The sequence below is a fragment of the Scyliorhinus torazame genome, chromosome 17, assembly GCF_047496885.1.
Source record: "Scyliorhinus torazame isolate Kashiwa2021f chromosome 17, sScyTor2.1, whole genome shotgun sequence".
In the NCBI taxonomy this organism is placed as follows: Eukaryota; Metazoa; Chordata; class Chondrichthyes; order Carcharhiniformes; family Scyliorhinidae; genus Scyliorhinus; species Scyliorhinus torazame.
Window position 1 is genome coordinate 105,144,110 of NC_092723.1, and position 25,857 is coordinate 105,169,966.

The window sequence follows — 25,857 nt, forward strand, 5'->3', positions numbered from 1 at the left end:
TGAATTTTCTCAAAATGGATACTGATTGATTTGCTGTGTATTTTCAGTATTTTGTTTGCATTTCAAATTTTAATCAGTTTGCTATCATTACTTAGTAGATGGATATTGGTATGCTCTTCTTTTGAGTAATGCAGTGGGAACTCTTATTGCACCCAATTAGACAGAGAGAGCCTCGTGTGGTGATTTCCATCACTGTAAGTACACAAAGGGTTAATGTACATACACTACACCTAGCTAGACATTAGAGGGTACACCAGAGACATGACACACAGACAGTCAACCAATAGGTCAGTAAGATAGGACACAACCAATGGGCATTCACGATACACACAGAGGTGACACTACCACAGGAGGGCATTACACCAACCCATATAAAAGGACACATCACACATGCTCAGTCTCTTTCCAGTGGAGACACTCAGTGAGTACAGACACAGGGTTGATTGAACATCACTCCCACCACGTGGATTGTAGCAGACTGGTTCATCAGTCTGAGTAGCTATAGCAGGATTAACAGTAGCGTCGAATCCAAGTAGGAGAATTGTTGGTAGTTTACTAAACGTGTTAAAGCTATCTCCAAGTTTGAACCTTCCTTTGTCAGAGTGCACATCAAGGAAGCAGCTTATGCTACGTCAAGAGCATTACAAAACACCTCAGTTTTACATCTAGCATGAAATGTGCTACCTCTAACAATGTCGGAGTCACTGAAAAAAATCATTATAAATTCTTGTAAAATCCTAGTTTGAAGCTTGAGTACAGAATCTACTAACAAAAGATAGTAAATACTGACCATCGCTTGTTAGATAAAACAATATTGTATAAAATACAATACAAGGGCAGTAAGGTAGTGGTTAGCACAATTGCTTCACAGCTCCAGGGTCCCAGGTTCGATTCCCGGCTTGGGTCACTGTCTGTGCGGAGTCTGTACGTTCTCCCTGTGTGTGCGTGGGTTTCCTCCGGGCTCTCCGGTTTCCTCCCACAGTCCAAAGATGTGCAGGTTAGGTGGATTGGCCATGCTAAATTGCCCTTGAGTGTCCAAAATTGCTTTTAGTGTTGGGTGGGGTTACTGGGTTATGGGGATGGGGTGGGGGGGGGGGTGCTTGGGTGGGGTGCTCTTTCCGGGGGCCGGTGCGGGCTTGATGGGCCGAGTGGCCTCCTTCTGCACTGTAAATTCTATGAATATATAAGTCAAGACCAGTAACATTTTGTAAAATCCTAAAACCCAGTTATTTACTAAAAGAATAAAGCCACAATGTTCACAGTTTAAAACAAATTACTTTTACTGCACAAAAATCAAAGAACATGAATACTGTTAACTACACTCCATCTTAAGTAGTAAGTTATGCTAAAGATTATTAGAAGTGCAATGAACAGTTATTTATTCTCTTAACCAGTCATTCAGCCATTCAGCCATTATAGTGAATGGCAGAATAGGCTCAAAGGGCTAAACCCTCATTTGTCTTAAATCCCCAAAAAGCTAAATCTGATACTTATCAGAAATTGGAAGATTAAGCACTGGTCCGAGAACTATTTTGACGATTGGTATGAGAATTGGGATTTCAGGAGCCTTCCACTTACTCCCGGTTACGTTGTCCCTTCAAATCTCTTCCAATCGTTCTACAGTTGTCGACTCCCAGTTCAATCCAAGTGTCACAAGCATCTTGAGTATGGCCGCCTTTGGTCAAAACCTTCTTGGTTCTAGTGTTCTTTAATTGTGGAGCCTTGCATCTATGCACTCTTGCACCCTCTCTCCCTTTCTTTTCTCTACTTGACTCTCCTAGAAGTTCAACTCACGGTTAGTAGAGTACTTCAGTAATCAAGGATTTTAACCTTTCAGCCAGCACACAGACTTTCAACTGAATTCTGATTGAAACAAATACATAGAAACATACATAGAAAATGGAAGCAGGGGAGGCCATTTAGCCCTTTGAGCCTATTCTGCCATTCACTATAATGGCTGATCATCAAGTTCAAACCCTGATCCCACCTTCTCCCATATCCCTTTAGCCCCAAGAACTATATCTAATTCCTTCTTGAAAGTACACAACATTTTCACCTCAACTACTTTTTGCGGTAGTTAATTCCACAGATTCACCACTCTGGGTAAAGAAATTTGTACTCACCTCAGTCCTAAAAGGCCCTTATCCTCAAACAATGACCCCTAGTTCTGTACTTCCCCACCATTGGGAACATTCTTTCTGACTAATCCTGTTAGAATTTCATAAATCTTTATGTGATCCCCTGTCACTTTTCTAAACGTCAATGAATCCTAACTGACTTAGTCTCTCCTCATGACAGTCCCGCCATCCCAGGAATCTGCATGGTAAACGTCGGCTGCATTCCCTCCATAGCAAGAACATCCTTCCTCAGGTAAGGACACCAAAACTGTACACAATACAACAGGTGTGGCCTCACCAATGCCCTAACGATTGCAGTAAAACATCCCTAGTCCTGTACTCAAATCCTCACGCTTTGAAGGCCGGCATACCTTTTGCCTCCTTTACTGCCTGCTGTACCTACGCGCTTACTTTCAGCAACTATTGCACGAGGAGACCAAGGTCTCGCTGAGTATCCACCTTTCTCAATTTACACCCATTCAAATAATAATCTCCCTTCCTATTTTTGCTACCAAAGTGGATAACCTCACATTTACCCACGTTAAACTGCATCCTCCATGAATCACTCAGCCTGTCCAAATCTTGCTGAAGCATCTCTGCTTCCTCTTCACCCTCCTACCGAACTTTGAATCATCTGCAAATTTGGAAATACTACGTTTAGTTCCCTCGGCCAAATCATTAATATATAATGTGAACAGATGGGCTCTGAGCACAGATCCCTGGGGTGCCCATTAGTCACTGCCAACCAATTGGCAAAAGACTCATTCATTCCAATTTTTTGCTTCCTGTCTGCTAACCAGCTTTCTATCCATCTCAAGATACCATCCGCAATCCCATGCGCTTGCACTTCAAATAGTAAACCGCTATGTGAGATCTTGTTGAAAGCCTTCTGAAAGTTTAAATAAACCACATCCACTGGTTCTCCCTGTCAACTCCACTAGTTACATCTTTAAAGTATTCCAGTAGATTTGTCAAGCATGATTTCCCTTTCATAAATCCATACTGACTTTAATTATACCACTGCTTTCCAAATGCTTTGCTATGAAATCCTTGATAATGGACTCTAGCAACTTTCCTTCCACCGAAGGGCGGCACGGTGTCATGGCGCCGAGGACCCGGGTTCAATCCCCGCCCTGGGTCACTGTCCGTGTGGAGTTTGCAGATTCTCCCCATGTCTCTGTGGGTCTCAGCCCCCCAAACCAAAATTGAGCTGGGTAGGTGAATTGGCCACGCTAAATTGCCCCTTAATTGGGATAAAAAGATTTGGGCACTCTAAATTTATTTTTTTTAAACTTTCCTCCCATCGACGTTAGGCTCACTGGTCTGTAGTTCACTGCTTTCTCTCTATTTCTCTTTTTGACTAGCAGGGTTATATTAGCTACCCTCCAACCTGTAGGAACCATTCTAGAGTCCAAAGAATTTTGGAAAATGACTGCCAATTGATCTACTATTTCGAGGACTACTTCCTTAAGTACTCTGGGATGAAGATTATCAGGCCATGGAGATTTATCTGCCTTCAATTCCATTAATTTCCCAAAAACTATTTCTCCACTAATATTGATTTCCTTCAGCTCCTCACGAAAACTTGTGCTTTGATCATTATTCATGTCTTCCTATTTAAAAACAGAGCAATGTACAAATCTAGTTCTCCAACCACTTCTTTGTTCCCTGTTATGAATTCCCCCGTTTCTGACTGTGAGGGGCCTACATTAGCTTTTATCAATATTTTTCTCTTTATATACATGTAGAAACTTTTACAGTCAGTTTTTATGTTTCCCGCTAGCTTTCTTCATATTGTATTTTCCCCTTCTTAATCAATCCCTTGGTCTACCTTTGCTGAATTTTTAACTATTCCTAATCCTCTGGTCTATTGCTTTTACTTGCTTACTTGTATGTCTCTTCTTTGACCCACCCCTTTCTTTGAATGTAATATTATCTCTAATTTCCTTTGTAAGCCATGGTTTGGCCACGGTTCCTTTTCTACTCTTGCGCCAATTAGGAATAAGCAACTTTTGGAGTTCACCTATTCGTTCCTTGAATGCCTGCCATTGCCTGTCCACTGTCCTTCCTTTCAGTAACTTTCACCAGTCCATTATAGCCAACTCATGCCTCATACCATCATAGTTACCTTTACTAAGATTCAGGTCCTTAGTCTTAGAATCAACTGTTTCATTATCCACCATGATAAAGAATGCAATCATATCATGGTCCAAGGGTTCTCTCACAACTAGGTTGCCAACTAAACCTTTCTCATTGCACAATACTCAGCCCAAGATGGCCTGTTCCCTTGTTGGTTCTTCAACATATTGGTCCATAAAACCATCCCGTACACACTCCAGAAATTCCTTCTCTATTGTATTGTGACTAATGTGACTCACCCAATCTATATGCAGATTAAAGTCACCCATGATCACAGATGTTCCTTTAACACAGGAATCTCTGATGATCTCAATGACCAGGTTGTTCTAAACTAAACTGCTTGAAAAGAGTACTACACCCAGGAATCTAAATCCCACCCCCTCCCCCCACTCCCCGCCTTTAACTGACTTCTTGTTGACCTTTTTTTCTGTTGTTCATCTCTCAGGCAGCCTGGTCACATGGTCATTTCCTGGCAGCAAATTGCTTTTTTACATTAAATCATCTTCTGGTGAAATCTGGTTCTGAAAGAGACCGTTACCCCAACAAAAATATAGCTTTTCCCCAAAAATACATGGGTGACTGTGTATACAAAATCAGTTTGTTGTAATATTTTGGTCCTTGAAATTTATCACTGTTAAAGTGAATTGGATCAAATTAGAAAATGCTCTTTTTATTTGGTGACTTGTAGTGGAATAAACACTTGGGGGGCAATTCTCCAAAATGGAGACCAAGTCTTCACGCCATCGTGAACGCCATTGCGTTTCATGATGGTGCGAAACGGGCCCGGGTACGACCGATTCCGCCCCCCCACACGATTCCGCCCTCCAGCATGGCGCTGGAGCAGTTCACGCCACTCCAGCCTCCCTTCCCGGTGCCAACTGGGTGCCGCGCCAACCAGCGCATGCGCATTTGGGCCGCGCCAACCTGCACATGCGCGAGGGACTTCTTCAGCGCGCCAGCTCCGACTCAACATAGCGCGGTGTTCAGGGGCCGGTCGCCCAACAAAGTAGGCCCGAGGGGGGAAGAGGCCGGCCCACCGATTGGTGGGCCCCGATCGCGGGCCAGACCCCATCGGAGGCCCCCCCCCCCCCCCGGTGAAGGATCGCTTTTCCCTGCCCCACAGGCCCCCCCCCGACCCTTCGCGCAGAGATCCCGCCGGCAGCGATCAGGGGTGTACGGCGCTGGGGGGACTCTGTCGTATCCGCGCAGCCGCTCAGCTAATCCGGGCTGGAGAATCGGCGGCCCTGCGTCCAGCGCCACATCAAACGTGCCGACGCCGCGTCAAACGCGCCAGCGCAAATGGTGCCGTTTCTCCGCACCTCGGAGAATCGTGCGCCCGCGTTGTGGCGCGTTTGCGGCGATTCTCTGGCCCGGCGCGGGGCTCGGAGAATCGCCCCCTTGAGCTTTCATGTCAAGAAGCTGCGCCAATACCTAGTGAAAAAATAAGTGCTGAAAGTTTCCACTGTCAGCTACATGAAATAATCCAGCTATGAATCTGGCATCAAATTGACAAACTCGCTGAAAGATTGATGTGGCAATTGAAAACAAATGTCATTTATGAGGGAAATTCATTGGGACAGAGAAAAGGTAACTTCTTTGTACCTGAATGCTCTATCTGATTGAGAGATACTGAGGCAGATATCGGGTGCCTAAAATGGAAATTTATCCTGGTTCTCAGTGTTAATATCCTTTCTCTTGCAGGGTTGAAAAGTCACACAAATCTTTTCAGGATTACTTTTTATTTGATTATCGTCATAGAACTGGGTGTGTTTCAGCAGGATTTGAGATGAGATGTTAGTTCATTCATTGCCACGGGGAAAATGTATTTTGTGAAAGAAAGTCTTTGGGTGGGTTTCTCCAATAATGGGGCTACGTCCCCACGCCCGCAAGAAAACGGGCGCGAATCACTAAGGGGTGATTTTCCATTTTTAAGGGGGCTTGCGGCCGTGCACTTCCAGCCGCGGGTCTACGCATGTGCGTAGCAGCCACCTGCGGCGCGGCCGCACGTGACATGGCGGACCCACAAAGCGGGCCGGCGCCTAAGAGGTAGGCCCTCCTCCCCCCCCCACCCCCCAGATCGCGTGCCCGACGATCAGTGGCCCCGCAATCCGCGGGCCTGGCCGCCGTGCAGGCCCCACCCAGGTGACGGGTCCGCCCTGTCCCCACCAGGACGTCCACCGCAGCCACGACACTGAGCTCACGCCGGGTGGAACCATACGTGAACCACACTGGCGGGAACTCGGCCGGTCGACCGCGGAGAATCACCGCGGGGGCCTTTTTCAATGGCCCCTGACCGGCGGCGCGTAGACTGCGCGCATGACTGACGGCGATTCTCCAGTCGTCGGAGAATCGCGGGAAGGCGTCACGGGTCCGACGCCCCATTCTCCGCCTCCGCGCCGGGCGCAATTGCGGCCCGGAGAGTCAAAGAATCCCGGCCTTTATCTCTTAAAAACATGAATACACTATAAAATCTCTGACTAACACTGGTCTTTTTTTTCCACACCAAAACTTGGCTTTTATTGGGCTTTGTTTTGCCATAGTGTCGTCCCAGAATATAATACAAAAACATGTGTTAATAGCTATTGACCTGTAGGCTTTAAAGTTTCTGTTTATTGCATTTGAGTTTTCCCAGAAAAGAATATGTTCCTATTCTCTGTATCACCAAATGAAATAAAATGAACCTTCATATACTTCTATTTCAAAGAATAGGAACATCACTCTGCGGTCTGACTGCGCGCATTGCTGTTGTATTCCTGTTTTCTTTTTGCTGTTAGCCATTTTACCTTTTTGTGTTTAAATACAGTTCAGTAAGGGTAACCCATCACTAAGGTTTTGTTAGTTTATTCACCTATAAGAAAAATACTGAGTGGGATTCTTCGGCTGCGCCCGCGAACCATAAATTCCCGCAAAGGTCAACGGTCCTTTACATGGTCCCTGGCCCGTCTGTGGGGATCTTGCGGCGGACGAGGCCGTAGAATCCATCCCACTGATTCTACCTTTCCTTTATTCTTTGGTGGGATGTGAGTGTAACTGGCAAGGTTCATCCATAATTGTTCTTGAGAAAGTGGTGGTGAGCCATCTTCTTGAACCGCTGAAGTCCATTTGGTGTAGGTACATCCACAGTGGTGTTAGAGAGGGAGTTCCGGGATATTGTCCCGACAACAATGAAGGAATTGTGATATAGTTCCAAGTCAGGATAGTGTGTAACTTTGAGAGCAACTTGCAGATGGTGGTGTTCCCATGCTTTTTTGTCCTTGTCTTTCTGGATATTAGGGATCATCTTTAATCATACTGCCAGTTACTTCAAGAAATATCAATTAATTTAATGTGAAATGCGTGATTGTGATGTTTTTCAATCTGAGAATTAATCAAGGTCGTACTGTAATAACTGCATCTATAAGTAGCTGTGTAATTTATTTGAATAATTGACAGGGTCATCAAAATAGTTTTTGTTTTATTAGTCATAATTAATGTGTACTCAGTCCCATATTAATATATTCTAGACTAGTATTACTTTTAAGTTTTGCAACTCGGGAAAAGTTTGATACAAGTCTTTCTGGTAATGAATGGCACCAAAATAAAAATTTATACATATATTTTACTGAGGTAGCATACAACATGCTAATATAATAATAGGTATTCTTCATTCTGCATTTGTTGATTTTTTTCATTTGAATACAAAAGATGAATGTTACATAATTTGTGTAAAGGAGTTAATCATGTGTCACAGCTTTTCCCTGTTGCTTGTAGTGCATTGGTCCATCTTGTATTTTATATCTGATGCCAGTAGAGTATTTTTGTGAGGGCCACGAAGAATCCAGCACGAGTTTTAAGGATACAAAGTAATAACATTTATTTACAATAACATATATATATATAACAGCAGCAGCAACTTCCCTTGCTGCACACTCCTTCCTGCTGGTTCCTAAACTGGCCAGCTTTATTTATACTAGGAGTTTACTAATGGTTTCGCCGCCCCCCTCATTGGGGAAGCTCATACTCCCACAGGATTGTGGAATTGTCATTAGTCCCCAGCCAATGGTAAGTAGGCAGGTTATAACAAGTATGATGATCTCAGGTTGGAAGTAAGCAGCAGGAATTAGTGCATGCTGTGCTCACGAAGGTGGTTTGCATTTCCAGTCCTGAGGAAGTGTCTTAAACCTGAAATATCTACCAGAACTGACTTCTGTTTCTCCAGAGATGCAGCCCGACCTCTTGGCTTTCATTTTCTTTTCAGCCTGTGTCTTTAGATTTCCAGCATCTGCATTGTTTGAATTATTGCGGATTGTTTAAATTGTTTTCTGTATCGTGTTTGTGCCGCTCTGACTTAACAGCCATCCTGTACTTTACTCAGTAGTTACAATGACAACTTGCAATTCTATAACAACTTTAACATCCCAAAATGCTTTAGGAGACTAATTTGGAACAGAGCCACAAGAGATATTAGGACAGCTGACTAAATGTAGATTAAGGAATAATTCGGGCATCAGGAGAACTCAAATGCTCTTTGCTGAATAGAGCCATGGAATCTCGGCGAGAGCAAGCTATTCCACAGTTTTAACAACAGTGCTGCACATCTTCAGTACTGCTAATACATGTCATCCGAGCATATGTGCTGGAACTCATAACCTTTTAATTCCACAGACTGCTTAGAAACAACAATCCATAGAATCCCTACAGTGCAGAGGGAGGCGATTCGAACCATTGAGTCTGCACCAACCCTGGAAAGAGTACCCTACGTAGGCACACTCCCCTGCCTTATCTCCGTAACCCCACATAACCTTTGATGACTAAGGGGCAATTTTGCTTGGCCAATTCACCTAACCTGCACATCTTTGGACTGTGTGAGGACGCCAAAGCACCCGGAGGAAACCCATGCGGACACTGGGAGAATGTGCAAACTCCACACATTCAGTCAGTCACCCGAGGCCGTAATTGAACCCGGGTCTCTGGCGCTGTGAGGCAGCAATGCTAACCACTTCAGTAGCAAAAGTTCTACCACTGATGCCTAGCTTACCCAAGAAGTTTCTAAGTTTTTGAATTTCTGGTCTGTTATTTTCTTGTTTCATAAAATGTGGAGTAAACGTTTATTTGAAGAATAAGGAATATTCTGACCAAATCGCTTTGCTGAAGCAACACCACCAAAACAAAGAAACATCCAATTACTGTGGGTGAAACTTTGCGAGATTTTGTTTTGTATAGATTGGCTAGTAGGTTTATTTATCTAACAAGTCCCTGCACAGAGTAATTCCCTGCACACAGAATTATTTTGATACATTCCTGAGATACGTAATGAACAGATTATATAAATGCAAGTTTTTAAAATTTATAATGGTGTATGATTAGTCATCACTGTTATTATCTGAAATTATATTAAAAGTATCTTAAAAGTAAAATCTCAGTGCAGTTATGCAGTTATAACGTAAAGTGTAAGGAGCAGGGCGGCACGGTGGCGCAGTGGATAGCACGGCTGCCTCATGGCGCCGGGGACCTGTGTTCGATCCCAGCCCCAGGTCACTGGCTGTGTGGAGTTTGCACATTCTCCCCGTGTCTGCATGGGTCTCACCCCCACAACTCAAAAATGTGCAGGGTAGGTGGATTGGCCACGCTAAATTGCCCCTTAATTGGGAAAAAAGAATTGGGTACTCTAAATTTATATTAAAGCGTAAGGAATAAGAATTAACGGCTTAAGGACAATTTTCCAAGTTTGTGCCACCCACAGAGAGCCTCATCCACCTGCTGTTCATATCATGCAAATTGTATGCATATTTTAATTTTACCTGAATAGATAGAAAATTGTGGGTGAGAGGACCACAATTTGAAATCCATTAGCTGGAGAATACAATCTCCCCACTCACAAGACAATCATAGAAGATTGCTTATTTTAAACAACTTCCTGTGTTTTTATACTTTTATATTTAATTAAATGTGTAAAATTACGGCTTCAAAGCTTCTGGAATGAATTGGGATGCATTAGGAGATTGCTGACAGGATGAAGAATATTAGTCTGCTGGTGATCTGCAGGTGTACCCAGAGGCAGCTTGATAAACCATTCAGGGTGAAGATAAGGTTCAACTGTGGACAGATCCCATGGATTTCTCAACAACCCCTTCCAGAGGCTGGAGGTAATTGGAGGAGGGCAAGTCAGTGATTGGTAGGGGCGTGCAAATCTGGAGACAGAAGGAGAACTCCTGAGCCACGATGATGGTGGTTTAAAAGTAACGGTTAACTTACCTTCTCAGTGATCACTAGTCTGTTTGCAAAGTGCCCAAGAGTATTATGCCATAGTCAGCCACAAACAAATTTTGCAAAGGGGCTCCAAATACGCATCCTGGGCGAAATTTTCCGGTATCGGCGCGATGTCCGCCGACTGGCGCCAAAAGCGGCGCAAATCAGTTCGGCATCGCGCCGCCCCAAAGGTGCGGTATCCTTCCCCCCTTGACCGGCCGAGCCCTAACCTTGAGGGGCTAGGCCCGAGCCGGACTGATTTCCGCCCCGCCAGCTGGCGGAAAAGGCCTTTGGTGCCCCGCCAGCTGGCGCGGAAATGACATTGCCGGGCGGCGCGGGAGCATCACCGGCCGCTCACAGCATCCCCGCGCATGCGCTGTGGAGGGAGTCTCTTCCGCCTCCGCCATGGTGGAGACCGTGGCGAAGGCGGAAGGAAAAGAGTGCCCCCACGGCACAGGCCCGCCCGCGGATCGGTGGGCCCCGATCGCAGGCCAGGCCACCGTGGGGGCACCCCCCGGGGCCAGATCGCCCCGCGCCCCCCCCCAGGACCCCGGAGCCCGCCCGCGCCGCCTTGTCCCGCCGGTAAGAGAGGTGGTTTAATCCACGCCGGCGGGACAGGCATTCTAGCAGCGGGACTTCGGCCCATCCGGGCCGGAGAATCGCGGGGGGGGGGGCCCGCCAACCGGCGCGGCGCGATTCCCGCCGAAGCTCCGGTGCCGGAGAATTCTGCAACCGGCGGGGCGGGATTCACGCCAGCCTCCGGCGATTCTCCGACCCGGCCGGGGGCCGGAGAATCTCACCCCAGGTCTCCAATTTCAAGATCTGTGCTCTGGCCTTCTATGCATTAACTTTACCAAAATGATAGATAAAACTCTTGTCGCACAGCCATTTTATAGGACCCTTAGTTGCCTATTTTAAACACGTAAAATCGGTGCAAAGCAATCAACCTTCTTGGTGCTGATGGCCTGATATTATTGCCTTATTTGGTTACTTACAATCAACCGTACTATAGATGCATCTTTCCAGGTACAACTGCTTTTCAGCAGAAAGTACTCAAATTTCCACAAATCCTACATGTAAAAACATGACATTTACATTCCTACTTCCTGGAATAATAATCAATTTTTTGCAAGCGCTTTTTCCGATGTTGTTTGCTTCCCAAGACTGCCAAAAACTTCAAGAGAGGAAATGAGCAATAAAAATAGAATATATGTGGGAATAGGCAAAGTGCCCAATTCAGCTCATGCGCTTTTATTGTTATTTTGGTTGAAGAAATCATTTGTAAAAGGACATTTCCTGTGGAGATTGAGGATTCATTTTAAACAAACTACGGACAACGCACAGAGTGATTGTAAATATGGCAATGTGCAGGTGACCCAGTGGTTGCTAGAGGGGATCCTAGCCACGCGGCAGCAGCAGACCCCTTCAAACCAGCAGGGAAGCTGAGAAAGGGTGGTGAATGTGAAAGAAGAGGGTGGTGAATGTAAAAGAAGAGGGTGAGGGTCCCATGCAGCTTGCAGTGCCCTCATCATCCATGTCTCCCCCAGCCCCTCACAGAGGGAGAACCTGTGGTCCAGGTCCTGATGACAATGCAATGGATGCCCTTACAGAGATGCTGGCTACACAGTCATGGAGCCCCAGAAGGTACCTGCACGGCGAAGCCAACCAGCACGATCCTCAAAGCTATCAAGCTGTTTAGCACAGGGCTAAATCGCTGGCTTTGAAAGCAGACCAAGGCAGGGCAGCAGCACGGTTCAATTCCCGTAACAGCCTCCCCGAACAGGCGCCGGAATGTGGCGACTAGGGGCTTTTCACAGTAACTTCATTTGAAGCCTACTTGTGACAATAAGCGATTTTCATTTCATTTCATTTCAGAGACATGAGCAGGCTGCCTCTACCTCCTTCGCGGCAACAAGGGGAGAACTTCTTAAGACTGTTCTGTTCTCAGCGCTCCATGTTGCATTGATCACTGTGGTGTGTTATCTTTTATAATTTGCAAATCATTTGTCTCACTCATAGAACATATAACATACAGTGCAGAAAGAGGCCATTCAGCCCATTGAGTCTGCACTGACCCACTTAAGTCCTCACTTCCACCCTACCCCCGTAACCCAATAACCCCTCCTAACCCTTTTGGTCACTAAGGGCAATTTGTCATGGCCAATACACCTAACCTGCACGTCTTTGGACTGTGGGAGGAAACCGGAGCACCCGGAGGAAACCCACGCCTTGGGGAGAATATGCATACTCCGCACAGACAGTGACCCAGCGGGGAATCGAACCTGGGACCCTGGCGCTGTGAAGACACAGTGCTTCCGTGCTGCCACTCACAATTTAATTGAAGGGACTGTTTTGATACTTAACATTCTCTTTATAAATCAATGGCAAATACTATTTACGACGTATGTATATATCAGTAGGTTCTCAGCAGTGTCAGTGGAGACTGCAGCCAGTAGTCCATTTCTATGTGCCAATGGAATTGTGAAGTATGTTGGCATGGTTGACCTTGTGAAAGGTAACACTTGAGGAAATGTCAGACATGTCTTCATTGTTCAACCACTCAGGAACCTTTAACTTAACCATTGCTGCATCAGGAACTCCCTCACAACAAGCACTTCCTGCATGGAATCCTCATCTACTCCCCAGGCATGGCCTACAGTCCAATCTGTGAATTTGAGACCCTTAACCCTTCTTGTCCCTCATCCTGTTCTTCCTCCAATAATATGGGGCCTTCCTTTTGATCTGCATCCTCAAGCATCCATTCCCTTTACTGTGCCATGTTGTGTAGTGTGCAGTAAACTACCATCATGCAGGAGCCCCTGGAAGGTGTGCATAGGAGGGCTCTACCACAGTGACCGAGGCAGCGAAAACTTCACTTGTGTGAAGATTGCTCTCCTTATGGTGATGATGGGCGTTTGTTTGAGCACCTCTCAGGGGTGTTAGGAACCACCCCCTTGGCATGTATCTCTCATCAGTCAGAATCCAACCACTTGCCTAGGGGGTGGGGTGGAAGAGCTGACGCAGACTTGACTCTTGCAGCATAAAGGTGGCACGGCAGCAAGAAGTTCTTCCTATGGTCACACTGCAGCTGGATATTGATGAAATGGTAGGCCCCCCATCAATGAATCTGTCAGACCTGTCCGTTTGTGCATTATTGACAACGTGTGCAGCCAATCACATATTACACATTGGAGAATCCGGCGACTGTAGGAAAGACTGTTGTCCCATGCGCTTGCAAGGTCGCATCCATCGGGAAACTAATTGAAGCAACCACCCTTGCAAAGAGGGCATCTGTGTCATTATGCATACAACCGTGAGAGATCCCACAGAGGTCAACAGCAGGGCCCTGAACTATTCCAGTAGTGAAAAGGTTGAGTGCCACTGTCACCTTCAGTGCTGCCAGTGGGGGCCTATCGATGAGTAATGTGAGTTGAGAGGTAAGTGTTACGAAGGGAACAGATGTCCTTTACCATCTCCCTGGAAGGTTGCAGTCTCCTCTTGCACTGGTGCTCGGCCATTTCTGGGTACCAAAACCTTTTGCGAGCGGCCCTGTGCTCCAGGTACCCGTGGGTCCTTCACCTTGGCCTTGGATTTTGAGGTTCGCCCTTAATGCTACACAACACCGCTGCTGAATTGCCTTGATTGCTTGCAGGTGCGAGGGAATTATAGCCATTTTCATTGCTAGCCTTCCTTCTTTGGTTAGAATTTCTGAAAGGTGGACAGAATGGCCTGATGCCACTTCGGTGGTAGATTTTTGAGCAGCCCCTGGGTTGCCACAGGAGTATCTTCTCCCCTCCCTTGTGCAACTCCAGCACCTTCCTTGGGCATTTCTAACTCTTTTCGGCAACGGCCTGCTGACTTGTGACTTGTCAGAGCTTTTCTGCCCCTGGGAATGGACTCCTGTTCTCTTCCTGACTGCACTGTATTAGAGTGGTTTACACCCTTCTGACATATGCCAAACCTCATGAAATCATATAGTTACTGGGAGACACCTCCCACTGCCTGTGCAGGCTCCTGATTTGCCCAATGGAAGTGGGGAGAGGGAGATGGATGGAGTTCTAGATCTGTGCCAATCCTGCACATTTCTTCCCCACCTGATGCTGCCCTGCATCAGAACCTCAAAATCGGGTCCAGTACATTGGGCTTTTGAATTATATTGTCAAGGTTTGGCCCTTTTTTCTGCTAACATTAGAGTTGAATTTGCTCTTCATATATCAACAATTTTCATTGTAGAGCCTTCAACATAGAAAAAGCACATCAGTAAAGTGCAAATGGGGGAGGAAGGCACAAACCAAGCCTAAAAAAAAGATAGATGAGATGCCCCTAAGCTTGGTAAAACATGTAGGTTTGAAGGCGAGGAGGATGGAGGAGAGGCAGAGCAATTTAAATATAAGATTCCAGTGTGTACTCTCGGCACTGCTGCCAGTGGTGGGGTTAAGGGGTGGGGAATAGTTAGATAACTAACCAATTAACAAGGTACTGAAGAAAGGACCAGGAAGAAGTGGCCAGGGGAGTGTTATCACGGTGAAATTAATTGTTTTCGTAGCAAACTTTATTGAGTCAGGATGGAGGCAATCTTCATAGACATCAGGGGCGAAATTCTTCGATATCGGCATGATGTCCGCCGACCGGCGCCAAAAACGGCGCAAATCAGTCCGGCATCGCGCCGCCCCAAAGGTGCGGAATCCTCCGCATCTTGACCGGCCGAGCCCTAACCTTGAGGGGCTAGGCCCGCGCCGGACTGATTTCCGCCCTGCCAGCTGGCGGGAAAGGCCTTTGGCGCCCTGCCAGCTGGCGCGGAAATGACATTGCCAGGCGGCGCATGCGCGGGAGCGTCAGCGGCAGCTCACGGCATCCCCGCGCATGCGCAGTGGAGGGGGTCTCTTCCGCCTCCGCCATGGTGGAGACCGTGGCGAAGGCGGAAGGAAAAGATTGCCCCCACGGCACAGGCCCGCCCGCGGATTGGTGGGCCCCGATCACAGGCCAGGCACCGTGGGGGCACTCCCCGGGGCCAGATCGCCGCGCCCCCCCCCCCAGGACCCCGCAGCCCGCCTGCGCCGCCTTGTCCCGCCGGTAAGGTAGGTGGTTTAATCCACGCCGACGGGACAGGCATTCTAGCAGCGGGACTTCGGCCCATCCAGGCCGGAGAATCAGGGGGGGGGGGGCCGCCAACTGGGGCGGTGCGATTCCCGCCCCTGCCGAATCTCCGGTGCCGGAGAATTCGGCAACCGGCGGGGGCGGGATTCACGCCAGCCCCCGGCAATTCTCCGACCTGGCGGGGGGTTGGAGAATCTCGCCCCAGATTCCAATTTAAACAATAGCTCAACTCCCTCTCATGAACATTTGAATCTTAACATTAAATGCTAACAGATGACTTAATTACGGTTTGAATTTTCGCTCCCGAGTCGTGAATGCAGAATCAGAAAATTGCTGATTCCATAAGCCCAACATGGGAGAAAATGCCCCGGACATTTGGATTTTCATTCCGGGAGCCCATCACCCCCAGACAGAGTCTGAGGCAGCCACAAAAGCTACAGGTGCTGCAGCAGGCTGATAAAAGGCCCACTTCAGTGCTTCTTCCCTATTGTTAACAAAAGCAATGGCATGGATCCTCCACTGTCCACCATAGGTAGCATGGTCCCCGGGAGGAAGTAAGTGAATGCAAATGGGTCTTAATGACCTGTCTGGGACTTAGAAGAGTCCTGGAATACAGCAGACTTCCGACTACTGATTCCCTTGGATGTTCCTGCCTCCACCTGATGTGTATCAGCAACTGTGCGATGCTCACCAGATTGTGTCCGAAAGGCCTTTCCACTAATGTTGCCCACCAAGGTGGGTGTATTCGCTCTGGTGGAAGGTGGGGGTTGATAACTGTGACACCTCGATAGTGGTCTTGGAGGTCTCCTCCGAGGTGGTCTCTTGGGGTGGGGCACGAAGAACTCCAGATGACCGGCCCCATCAGGTAGAGAACCTGCAAGAGAATGGACATGTGGCCAGTGAGAGCGAAGGATCATTTTGTCTGACATAAACAACTCATTTGAGACAGTTCATCTGGGTTAAGGGGAGCAGTGGATACTCATGTCTGCGGTGCAGGCCAACCTCGCTGTCAGTGACTGCTCTCTCCTCGGATAACCCCGTGATCTCCAGGGCCCGTTCCTCATCGGGGGTGAGAACACGGATCTCTGGTCTCCGCCCCCTGTCTTGGCCCTTTTTTGCTTCTGTGAGGACAAAGAGAGGTCATTGTGAGCCGCATACTTGATGGATCAGGGAGGCCTATAGAAGGTGGCATGTGTGGGCACCAAACCTGGACATGAAGGGGTTCTGCCGGTGGGTGCCAAGAGGTTCTGAGGAACAAGCACCAAGATCGGATGAGGGGAGGGTGCAAAGTGTCAGCCAGTGATTTGTGTGTGGGGGGATGGGGGTGGACCGAGTTCACCACACTCTGTAGTTTCTTGTGATCTTGGGCCGAGCAGTTACCATACCAAGCTGTGATGCAGCCAGATAGGATGCTCTCTATGGCACAACTGTAGAAGTTTGTGAGAGTTGATGCAGACATGCCAAATTTCTTTAGCTTCCTGAGGAAGTGGTATAACAAGCAGCTTTGGGCCTTCGAAAACTTACATTTCAGCCCCCTAGTTTTAAATCCATGTGCAAGCATACATGAAGTGAACTAGCGCTATTTAAATTTCCAAAATGTTTATCTGTCAAAATGAATTTGTTGCCTTTTTTTCTGGTATCCTGCTATATGTTGTGACTGTGTAATCGATGGATAATATATGAAACATTAATGCATTTTAATGCACGTCTGATTTTTTTTTATGCGTGCCTGATGATGTTTTGCCATTTCTGTTTTAATTTGACAGATAGGGCGGTGGGAACATAGAACAAGATCTCTCACTAAGTTGTTTGGTTCTCCTTTCACTGCGTGCTACTCTGTAGCAATTGTAATTCTACTGCTGAACTTCCACAGGAGTTACAGGTGAGACAATAGCCCATAATCACTTTGGAAAATGTGAGGAGCGTGATTTTCTTTGTATGCTAGCACAGATGAAGGGAGGATAATCAATTTCAATAAAAGAAAATAATTTTGCAAACCAGAACCTAGAGGTTTGGTTTGCCTCTGTAAAGGTGTTTACCATTAAAAATACACTTTATAGGTAAAGCCACAATAAGATATTTTTGTTGTAGCACTTGTAAAGGAGTCACTAGGTTCTTTCTTTTTGTAGAAACAATTTGTTGCTCAGTGAACATGGATTGTAATGTAATTTCTATTATTAGATAGATAGATAATTGATGAATTGGCCAGAGTTGAATCGTAATGATAATACAAATAAAACAAGTAATCATAATTCATAGTTATAGACTATCTATAACGTATAAAATATCAACGGATTGCACAATTATGATCATCTCAGTACACAAATAATTCTAATACATTGCAAAATACACATTTCTTTAATTTACAGAATACAAATGAAAGGTCGCCTGCACTCGCCATTTTGTATTAAAGTCCATAGATCACATGTTGTCATATGTTGAACATGTCTGAGATTCACTATGCATACCGTGGATTCAAAACTTCAATTTTCGTACCTGGTAACCTGAGGTTTACGTCTGGAAGGATTAACAATATCACTTGACTGACAGCCAGCTTCAGATGTTGTGCACTTCTGTCCTTATCGCCACACATATTCTGTAACAGTTAGCCCTTGTAAATAAATGATCTGAATTAGGAAAGAAAGAAATTGATACAATTCAGATTTATTAAAAGTTTAAAATTACTTTGCAACCCTTTGGTGTGTGTGCAGAGTACTACACAGTTCTTGTTTGTGCTAGAAACTGGCAGATCATGTCAATGGCATGCTGGAAAAGGTGACAGAGGGCTGCCGAGTCTTGCATCTTTCTCCACTTGCCCTGGAGGAGCAGCATATGTGCAGAATACCAGAGATAAGGCATTAGCATGAGGCAGAGTGACCAGTCAAGGCAACAGAAGCGTATCTTCAAGATGCCAGTGGTCTGCTCAGTGCAAGTTTGTGTGAGCAGATGGCTCTGGGGTTGTAGTCACCCTCCGCTTCTGTGCTTGGATACCTGATAGGCATCCGTAACTGCCTCGTCCAAGGATACCTCTTCTCCCCCAGCAGCCCCCAAGCGTGTCACCTCTTTCAGCTTAAAGGTATCAGCGAGCTGCCCGGGGACTGAGCGGATATCTGCAAGATGTGCTTCTTGTCACAGAACAGCTGACTGATCTATCAGTACCTGGTTGGCTATGTGGGTGCTATCAGTAATTCCCTGTGGGTGCAATCAATAATCTGTCGATTGTGTTAAAGTCCACTCTGCCTGCATTGGCCCGGACCCCTCACTCAAAATGTATGTAGTCCTACACGCTCTATAACCTTACAGATAATGCCCCAGACACCACCATCACCATTCCTTGGTATGTCCTGTCCCAGTGACAGGAAAGACCCAGCAGAGATGGTGGCACAATGGCAATCAGGATGGAGTTGCCCCAAGACTTCTCAACATCGATTCTGGACCCCATGAAGTCTCATGGCACGAGGTCAACCATGGGCAAGAAAATCTCCTGCTGATCACCATGTATCATCCTTCCTCAATACAGATGAATCAATATTCCTCCATGTTGAACACCACTTGGAGGAAGCACGGAGGGTGGCAACAGTCCAGAATGTACTCTGGGTGGAGGACATCAATGTCCATCACCAAAAGTGGCTTGGTAGCACCACTACTGACCGAGCTGGCCGGGTCCTAAAGGACATAGCTGTTAGACCAGTACCGCAGCAGGTGGTGAGGGAACCAACAACAGGATAAACATACTCGACCTCATCCTCAGTAACCTATCTACTGCAGATGCATCTGTCCATGACAGCATCAGTACGAATCACCACCGAACAGTCCTTGTGGAGACAAAAGCCCCATCTTCATATTGAAGACACCCTCCATCATGATATAGTGCTAAATGGGATAGACTTCGAACAGATCTAACAACTCAAGACTGGGCATCCATGAGGATCTGTGGGCCATCAGCAGCAGCAGAATTGTACTCAAACACAATCTAACCTCGTGGCCTGGCATATCCCCCACTCTACCATTACCACCAACCAGGGGATCAACCCTGGTTTCATGATGAGTGCAGGAGGGCATGTCAGGAGCAACACCAGGCATACCTAAAAATGAGGTGTCAGCCTGGTGAAGCTACAACACAGGACTGCTTGCATGCTAAACAGCATAAGCAGCCAGTAATGGACAGAGCTACGCAATTCCACAACCAAGGAATCAGATCTAAGCTCTGTAGTTCTGCCACATCCAGTCGCGAATGGTGGTGGACAATTAAACAACTTACTGGAGGAGAAGGCTTCATAAATGGGCTGACAAGTGGCTAGGAACAGTTGTGCCAGACAAGTGCCAGCCAATGACCATCTCTTACAAGAGATAATTAAATGATTGCCCCATGACATTCAATGGCATTGCCATTGCTAAATCCCCTCCATCTTGGGGGTTACCATTGACCAAAAACTGAACTGGACTAGCCATATAAATACTGTGGCTACAAGAGCAGGTCAGAGGCGAGGGATCCTGCAGAAAATATTCCCCTCCTGACTCCCCGAAGCCTGTCCACCACCTACAAGGCGCAAGTGATGGAATATTCTCCAGTTGCCTGGATGCACCAACAATATTCAAGAAGCTCAACACCATCCAGGACAAAGCAGGCCTAGGTCAGTGCAGACTCAATGGGCCGAATGGCCTCTTTCTGCACTACTGATTTATGATTCTATACCCCCATCCTCAATGATGGAGGAGCCCAGCACATCAGTGCGAAAGATGGGGCTGAAGATTTGCAGCAATCTTCAGCTTGAAGTGCTGAGTGGATGATGCATCTCGGCCTCCTCTGGAGGTCCCCACTATCACAGATGTCAGTTTTCAGCGAATTTGATTCATTCCATAGGATACTGCAAAGGCTACAGGCCCTGACAATATTCCCGCAATAGTCCTGAAGACCAGTGCACAAGACCTTGCCGCGTGATAGCCAAGCTGTCCCAGTATAGCTACAATCATGGCATCTACCTGGCAATGTGGAAAACTTCCCAGGTTTGTCCTGTGCACAAAAAGCAGGACAAATCCAACCCGGCTGAATTCCAGAGTTGAGGTGTGAGTGACTGCCCTGACATCAAGGCAGTATTTGATCGAGGATAATATCAAGGAGCCCTAGCAAAACTGTAGTCAATAGGAATCAAGGGAAAACCCTCTGCCCATTGGAGCTATACCTGGCACAAAGGAAGATGGTTGTGGTGGGTTGTAAGTCAATCATCTCAGTTCTAGAACATCACTACAGGAATTTCTCCGGTAGTGTCCTAGGCCCAACCATCTTCAGCTTCTTCATCAATGACCTTCCCTCCATCATTAGATCAGAAGTGAGGATGTTTGCTGATGATTGCACAATGTTCACCATCATTTGCGACTCCTTGGATACTGAAGCAATCCATTTCCAAATGCAGCAATACCTGAATAATTTCCAGTCTTGGGCTGACAAGTGGCTAGGAACAGTTGTGCCAGACAAGTGCCAGCCAATGACCATCTCTTACAAGAGATAATTAAATGATTGCCCCATGACATTCAATGGCATTGCCATTGCTAAATCCCCTCCATCTTGGGGGTTACCATTGACCAAAAACTGAACTGTACTAGCCATATAAATACTGTGGCTACAAGAGCAGGTCAGAGGCGAGGGATCCTGCAGAAAATATTCCCCTCCTGACTCCCCGAAGCCTGTCCACCACCTACAAGGCGCAAGTGATGGAATATTCTCCAGTTGCCTGGATGCACCAACAATATTCAAGAAGCTCAACACCATCCAGGACAAAGCAGCCTGCTTGATTGGCAGGCACTCCATCCACAAACATTCACTTCCTCCACTAACGACGAACATTACTTAAGAGTATTAGGGGCAGCACGGTAGCACAAGTGGATAGCACTGTGACTTCACAGCGCCAGGGTCCCAGGTTCGATTCCCCGTTGGGTCACTGTCTGTGCGGAATCTGTACGTTCTCCCTGTGTCTGTGTGGATTTCCTCTGGGTGCTCCAGTTTCCTCCCACAGTCCAAAGACGTGCAGGTTAGGTGGATTGGCCATGATAAATTGCCCTTAGTGACCAAAAAGGTTAGGAGGGGTTATTGGGTTACGGGTATAGGGTGGAAGTGAGGGCTTAAGTGGGTCGGTGCAGACTTGATGGGCCGAATGGCCTCCTTCTGCACTGTATGTTCTATGTTCCACGAGTTTTTCTTGTTAATGCATAATTGAGAGATCAGCACATGCAGACATCAGCAAGAATGATTTTGGAATGTCTTCTTTTCACTGAAGAAAAGAACAAATAAAACGAAAGGCAATAAAAGACTAACAGATCCATCAGTATTCGTAGACAGTGCATCACCTTCTCAGTATCTAGTAGTCATAACTTGTGGGGAAGCTTGTGTTTCTGAGAATGAGAAATATGGCCACTGAGTGAGTACAGAGTTTGTTAATGGTGGGAGTCAAGGTTAACCCGCTATCTACATTTTTAAGCTAGCTAGTGAAATACAGAGTCTGTGGATCTTAGTGTAATTTATCTTCATAAAATGTTTAGAAAACTGAGTCTACAAAACAGAGCATCTTTATGCTCAGAAAACCATTGTCTACGCCATACATTAGCAGAGAGAATAAGGTATTTTCAATCACACTCCTATTGTGATCAACCGAGAGGCAGTGGTAGAAAGTTCAAGAAGCAGAAATAGTGTAGAAAAATAAGAAAAGGTTCCCATCTGTAGGAGCTATAGAGGCAGACAGAAAAGGTGTGTACAGGAGCCCCTGACTAATAGAAACCTTTCAATAGATGAGTGTTCAGGATCTGTGATTGGGACAATGATTGTGACTCAGTGCCCGGGTGGCAATGCCAGAGAGCCAGGTAATACTGCCAGGCTGGCAGTGCCAAGGTGCCAGAGGGAGTGCCAGGGTGCCACCCTGCCCTGTCTCCGACCACCAGGGGTTCTCTAATGGTTTGGGAGACCCACCCCCAGGTGTCATTACGACTGGCCCACATTTGTGGAACCAGTACTAAACGGCGCTCTGGCGAGATCTCCCAGGCACGGCCGTTAGATCATGGGTGCGGGGAGAATCCTGCGAATGCCTATTTAAATGAGCCCTAAATATGCATATCTGGATCACGCCCAGTGAGGACGTTAAATCTGGCGAGGCGTTTCAAATGTCGCAAATCATGCAAGATTCAACAGCCTCGTTCCGACACCAAGTTGGGTGCGACGGCGCCGTTAAATCATGCCCAGAATTTCAGGAGGATTAATCTCTGGATTCGTTCTTGACGTACACTCTGGCTCTGTTACAGAATGAAAGTTGAGTCAAACTTACAGGACAATTTCAGAAGTGTGATGGAAAATGAATAGGAGATTAGGATGGAAATAAATGAACAGAGATGGTGTTTTTGGTAAAGTATACTAAAGTAGCACTTAATTCATTCAGGAGTGGAGAGAATGGGCGGATAGTTGTGAGGGAAGATAGTCGAGTGGAAATGTTAAATAAATATTTTGTGTTAATGTCGAATCTGCGCAAAGTGAATATATATACAATGGTTGGCTGGATGCAACAATGTAGATTATCCAAAGTATGCAATTACTCTGGAGGTTAAAGGGAACCAGGTGGTCTATATGCCGTGACCTCCGTGGGGGTTGTAACAGTTAGGTTTTACAAATAATGCTGGAAGTGTGAATGTAGGTGTACTTTAGAAATGGAATTTGTTCTGAGAAAACTAAGTCATTTGACCTTGACAAGGACCCGAGAGAGTTATTGCAAACCAGAGAGCAGATAGCTTTTCTCACAGACACTTAATAGTTCCACCTCTCTCTTGCCTTTTAAAGGCATCTTAAACCTACGTACTTAGTCAAACTTTCGGTTACCTCTCCAAACTGTCCCAAAATGGTTCAGTGCCGATTCATTATTCCTTCATTTGTTTTACTGTATAAAGAGGCTTGAAACGTTTTTGTGTATCAAGTCCACTGTGTAAATGAAAGTTGTTACTTTTTCAACATGGCCCATCATCTTCCACCATTCGAGTACTGCATGTGGGGAAGTGGCTGATACAGGCTCATAGGTTAACTGAGGGGTTAATTGTTGTAAGTTGTTTCAGGTTGGCAATCGTTTAACTGCTCAACAATCTTACTACAATTGAAGCTCCCATCAGATACTTTTTTCCTTATTCCTAGTCCTTCGAGCCCAAAGTAATTTGTAAACACAGGATGAGCATCAATTCCTTTTGTTAATGAGGTATAAATTATAAATCACGTTGCATTCCAGAAACATTCCTCATCTCTCTAAAGTCAGCAAAAAATGACACACAAGCAGGCGGTAGGTTTGGGTTGAAAATTCTTTAATATTAGGAAGAAGTAGAAATAGGTACTCAAAATGGATTCATTTGCTGACCATGTACTGGTATATATAATCAGTGATTTCCCAATAATACTCAAACTGTTTTGAAAACAATATCTGAAAACCATTAATTTTCATAATCTTGGTGCGTGAATCTGTGAAGAAAAGCTTTTGCTTAAGAAAGGCAACAATGGATCTGTCCATTTCCCTCCAGCTGCACAACAATACAGGAAAAAAAGGAACTGATGAGCAAGGCCTCGACCTTTGCAAATCTTTAGTTTTTTTGATCAGCATGCCACAAAAGATAAAAGGATGCTTTCAAAATGACTTTAACCTGTCAATCAAAAGCTTCAAGGCTTCAAAGCAACAAACTAAGCATAGATATATGTGAGTAATAGTGATGTTTATCACCAAGACGCATCGGCTAATGCTTCTAGAGAGATCCAAATAACTGAACTGTTTTCATCTGCTTAACCAAGAATTGTCAACGTTGCCACAACTACTACCTGACTAGCTTTAATGAACAGAACTAACTTTTAATGGTGGGATGCAAAAAAGCTTTCCAAAATGAAGGACCAGAATGATGTTATCGGATGGGCAATGAGTGGAAGTGATGGAGGAGGGGGTGCAAGGATAATACTGGCTGTAAATGGCAATGTTTGCATTATATCTTTACACCATGGTGGCACTGTAGCACTCTTCTCAATTACCCAGGCTGATACCAGGCTCTTTTCTCTCCAACATTCATATATCCCCTGTGGAAGATTCCAGTGGACAAGAATTGTCAGCACTCCTCAGTGCAAAAGTCATTGTAGATTATTCTTGTGTGTGGCATATTTTTTTTAAAGTGCCCATCGCCCCTGGGTCCCAATGCCATTGAGAAATAAACAAAGAGAAGCAAAAAATAATCCTCACCCCTCTGCTTCAAAACTCCGCTTCAAAAATCTGTTAACAGGTTCTTTACTTATAGTTCTACTCTTAAATGTACACATTTTTTGTTGTAAGGATTTCAAGAACCCTTGGGTCCCCATAATACTTCGAACAAATAAATTAAAAAATGACTTAACCAATGCGATGGAGCTGGGGTGGGACATCCAGCAGGTTTTGCAGCAGAGTCTATTTTACAGCTCTCTTGGCATAGTCTTTATCAGTGAAAGCCATAGAACTCATGAGACCAAAGCAAAACCTGAGTAAAGAAGGATTATCTCTTTCGGAAAATGCAACGAGTGGAAAATGGTTACATATAAAATTGTGCCTAAAATCAATTCCAGATAATTAGCAATGGTGCATGATGTTAATGCTGAAGGACCAGTACTCCAGCCTAAGCTAGTCAGTGGGAATTGGGGGTGGGGGGACTTCACTGGTTGGAGGCATACCTAACATAAAGGAAAATGGTTATGATTATTGGAGGTCAACCATCTCAGCCCCAAGACATTGCTGTAGGATTCCTCAGGGTAGCATCCTAGGTCCAACCATTTTTTCCTCCATCATAAGGACAGAGGTTGGAATGTGAACTGATTATTGCACAATCCTCAGTACCATTAACACCTCCTCAGATACCAAAGCATTGTGTGTCCATATACTACAAGATCTGAACATTCAGGCTTAGGCTGATACGTGGCAAGTAACATTTGTGCCACACAAGTTCCAGGCATTGGCTTTCTAAAACAAGCGAGACCTAGAATGTCTTTCCTTGGAGTTTAGCAGCATTGCTATCACTGAAGTCCCTATCATCAACATCTTAGGGGTTATCATTGACCAGAAACTTAACCAGACAAGCCATATATATACTGTGGCTACAAGAGCGGATCAGTGATGGCAATCCTGCGGTAAGTAATTCACCTCCTGATTCCCTGAAACCCGTTCACCATCTCCAAAGCACAGGTCAGGAATGTAATGGATTCGTTTCCACTTCCCTGGATAAGTGCAACTCCAACAACACTCAAGGA

The 25,857-nt window shown here is 45.9% G+C and overlaps 1 protein-coding gene across 1 annotated transcript in view; it reads left to right on the forward strand.

Annotated features, from left to right (window-relative positions):
* The window catches only part of pemt (phosphatidylethanolamine N-methyltransferase), a 167,982-nt gene that overhangs the window by 55,789 nt on the left and 86,336 nt on the right, over positions 1-25,857 (forward strand). The window contains exon 3 of the mRNA XM_072480824.1: positions 17,348-17,463. Coding sequence (XP_072336925.1) covers positions 17,348-17,463 — 116 coding nt within the window. The remainder of the gene's footprint in view (positions 1-17,347; positions 17,464-25,857) is intronic.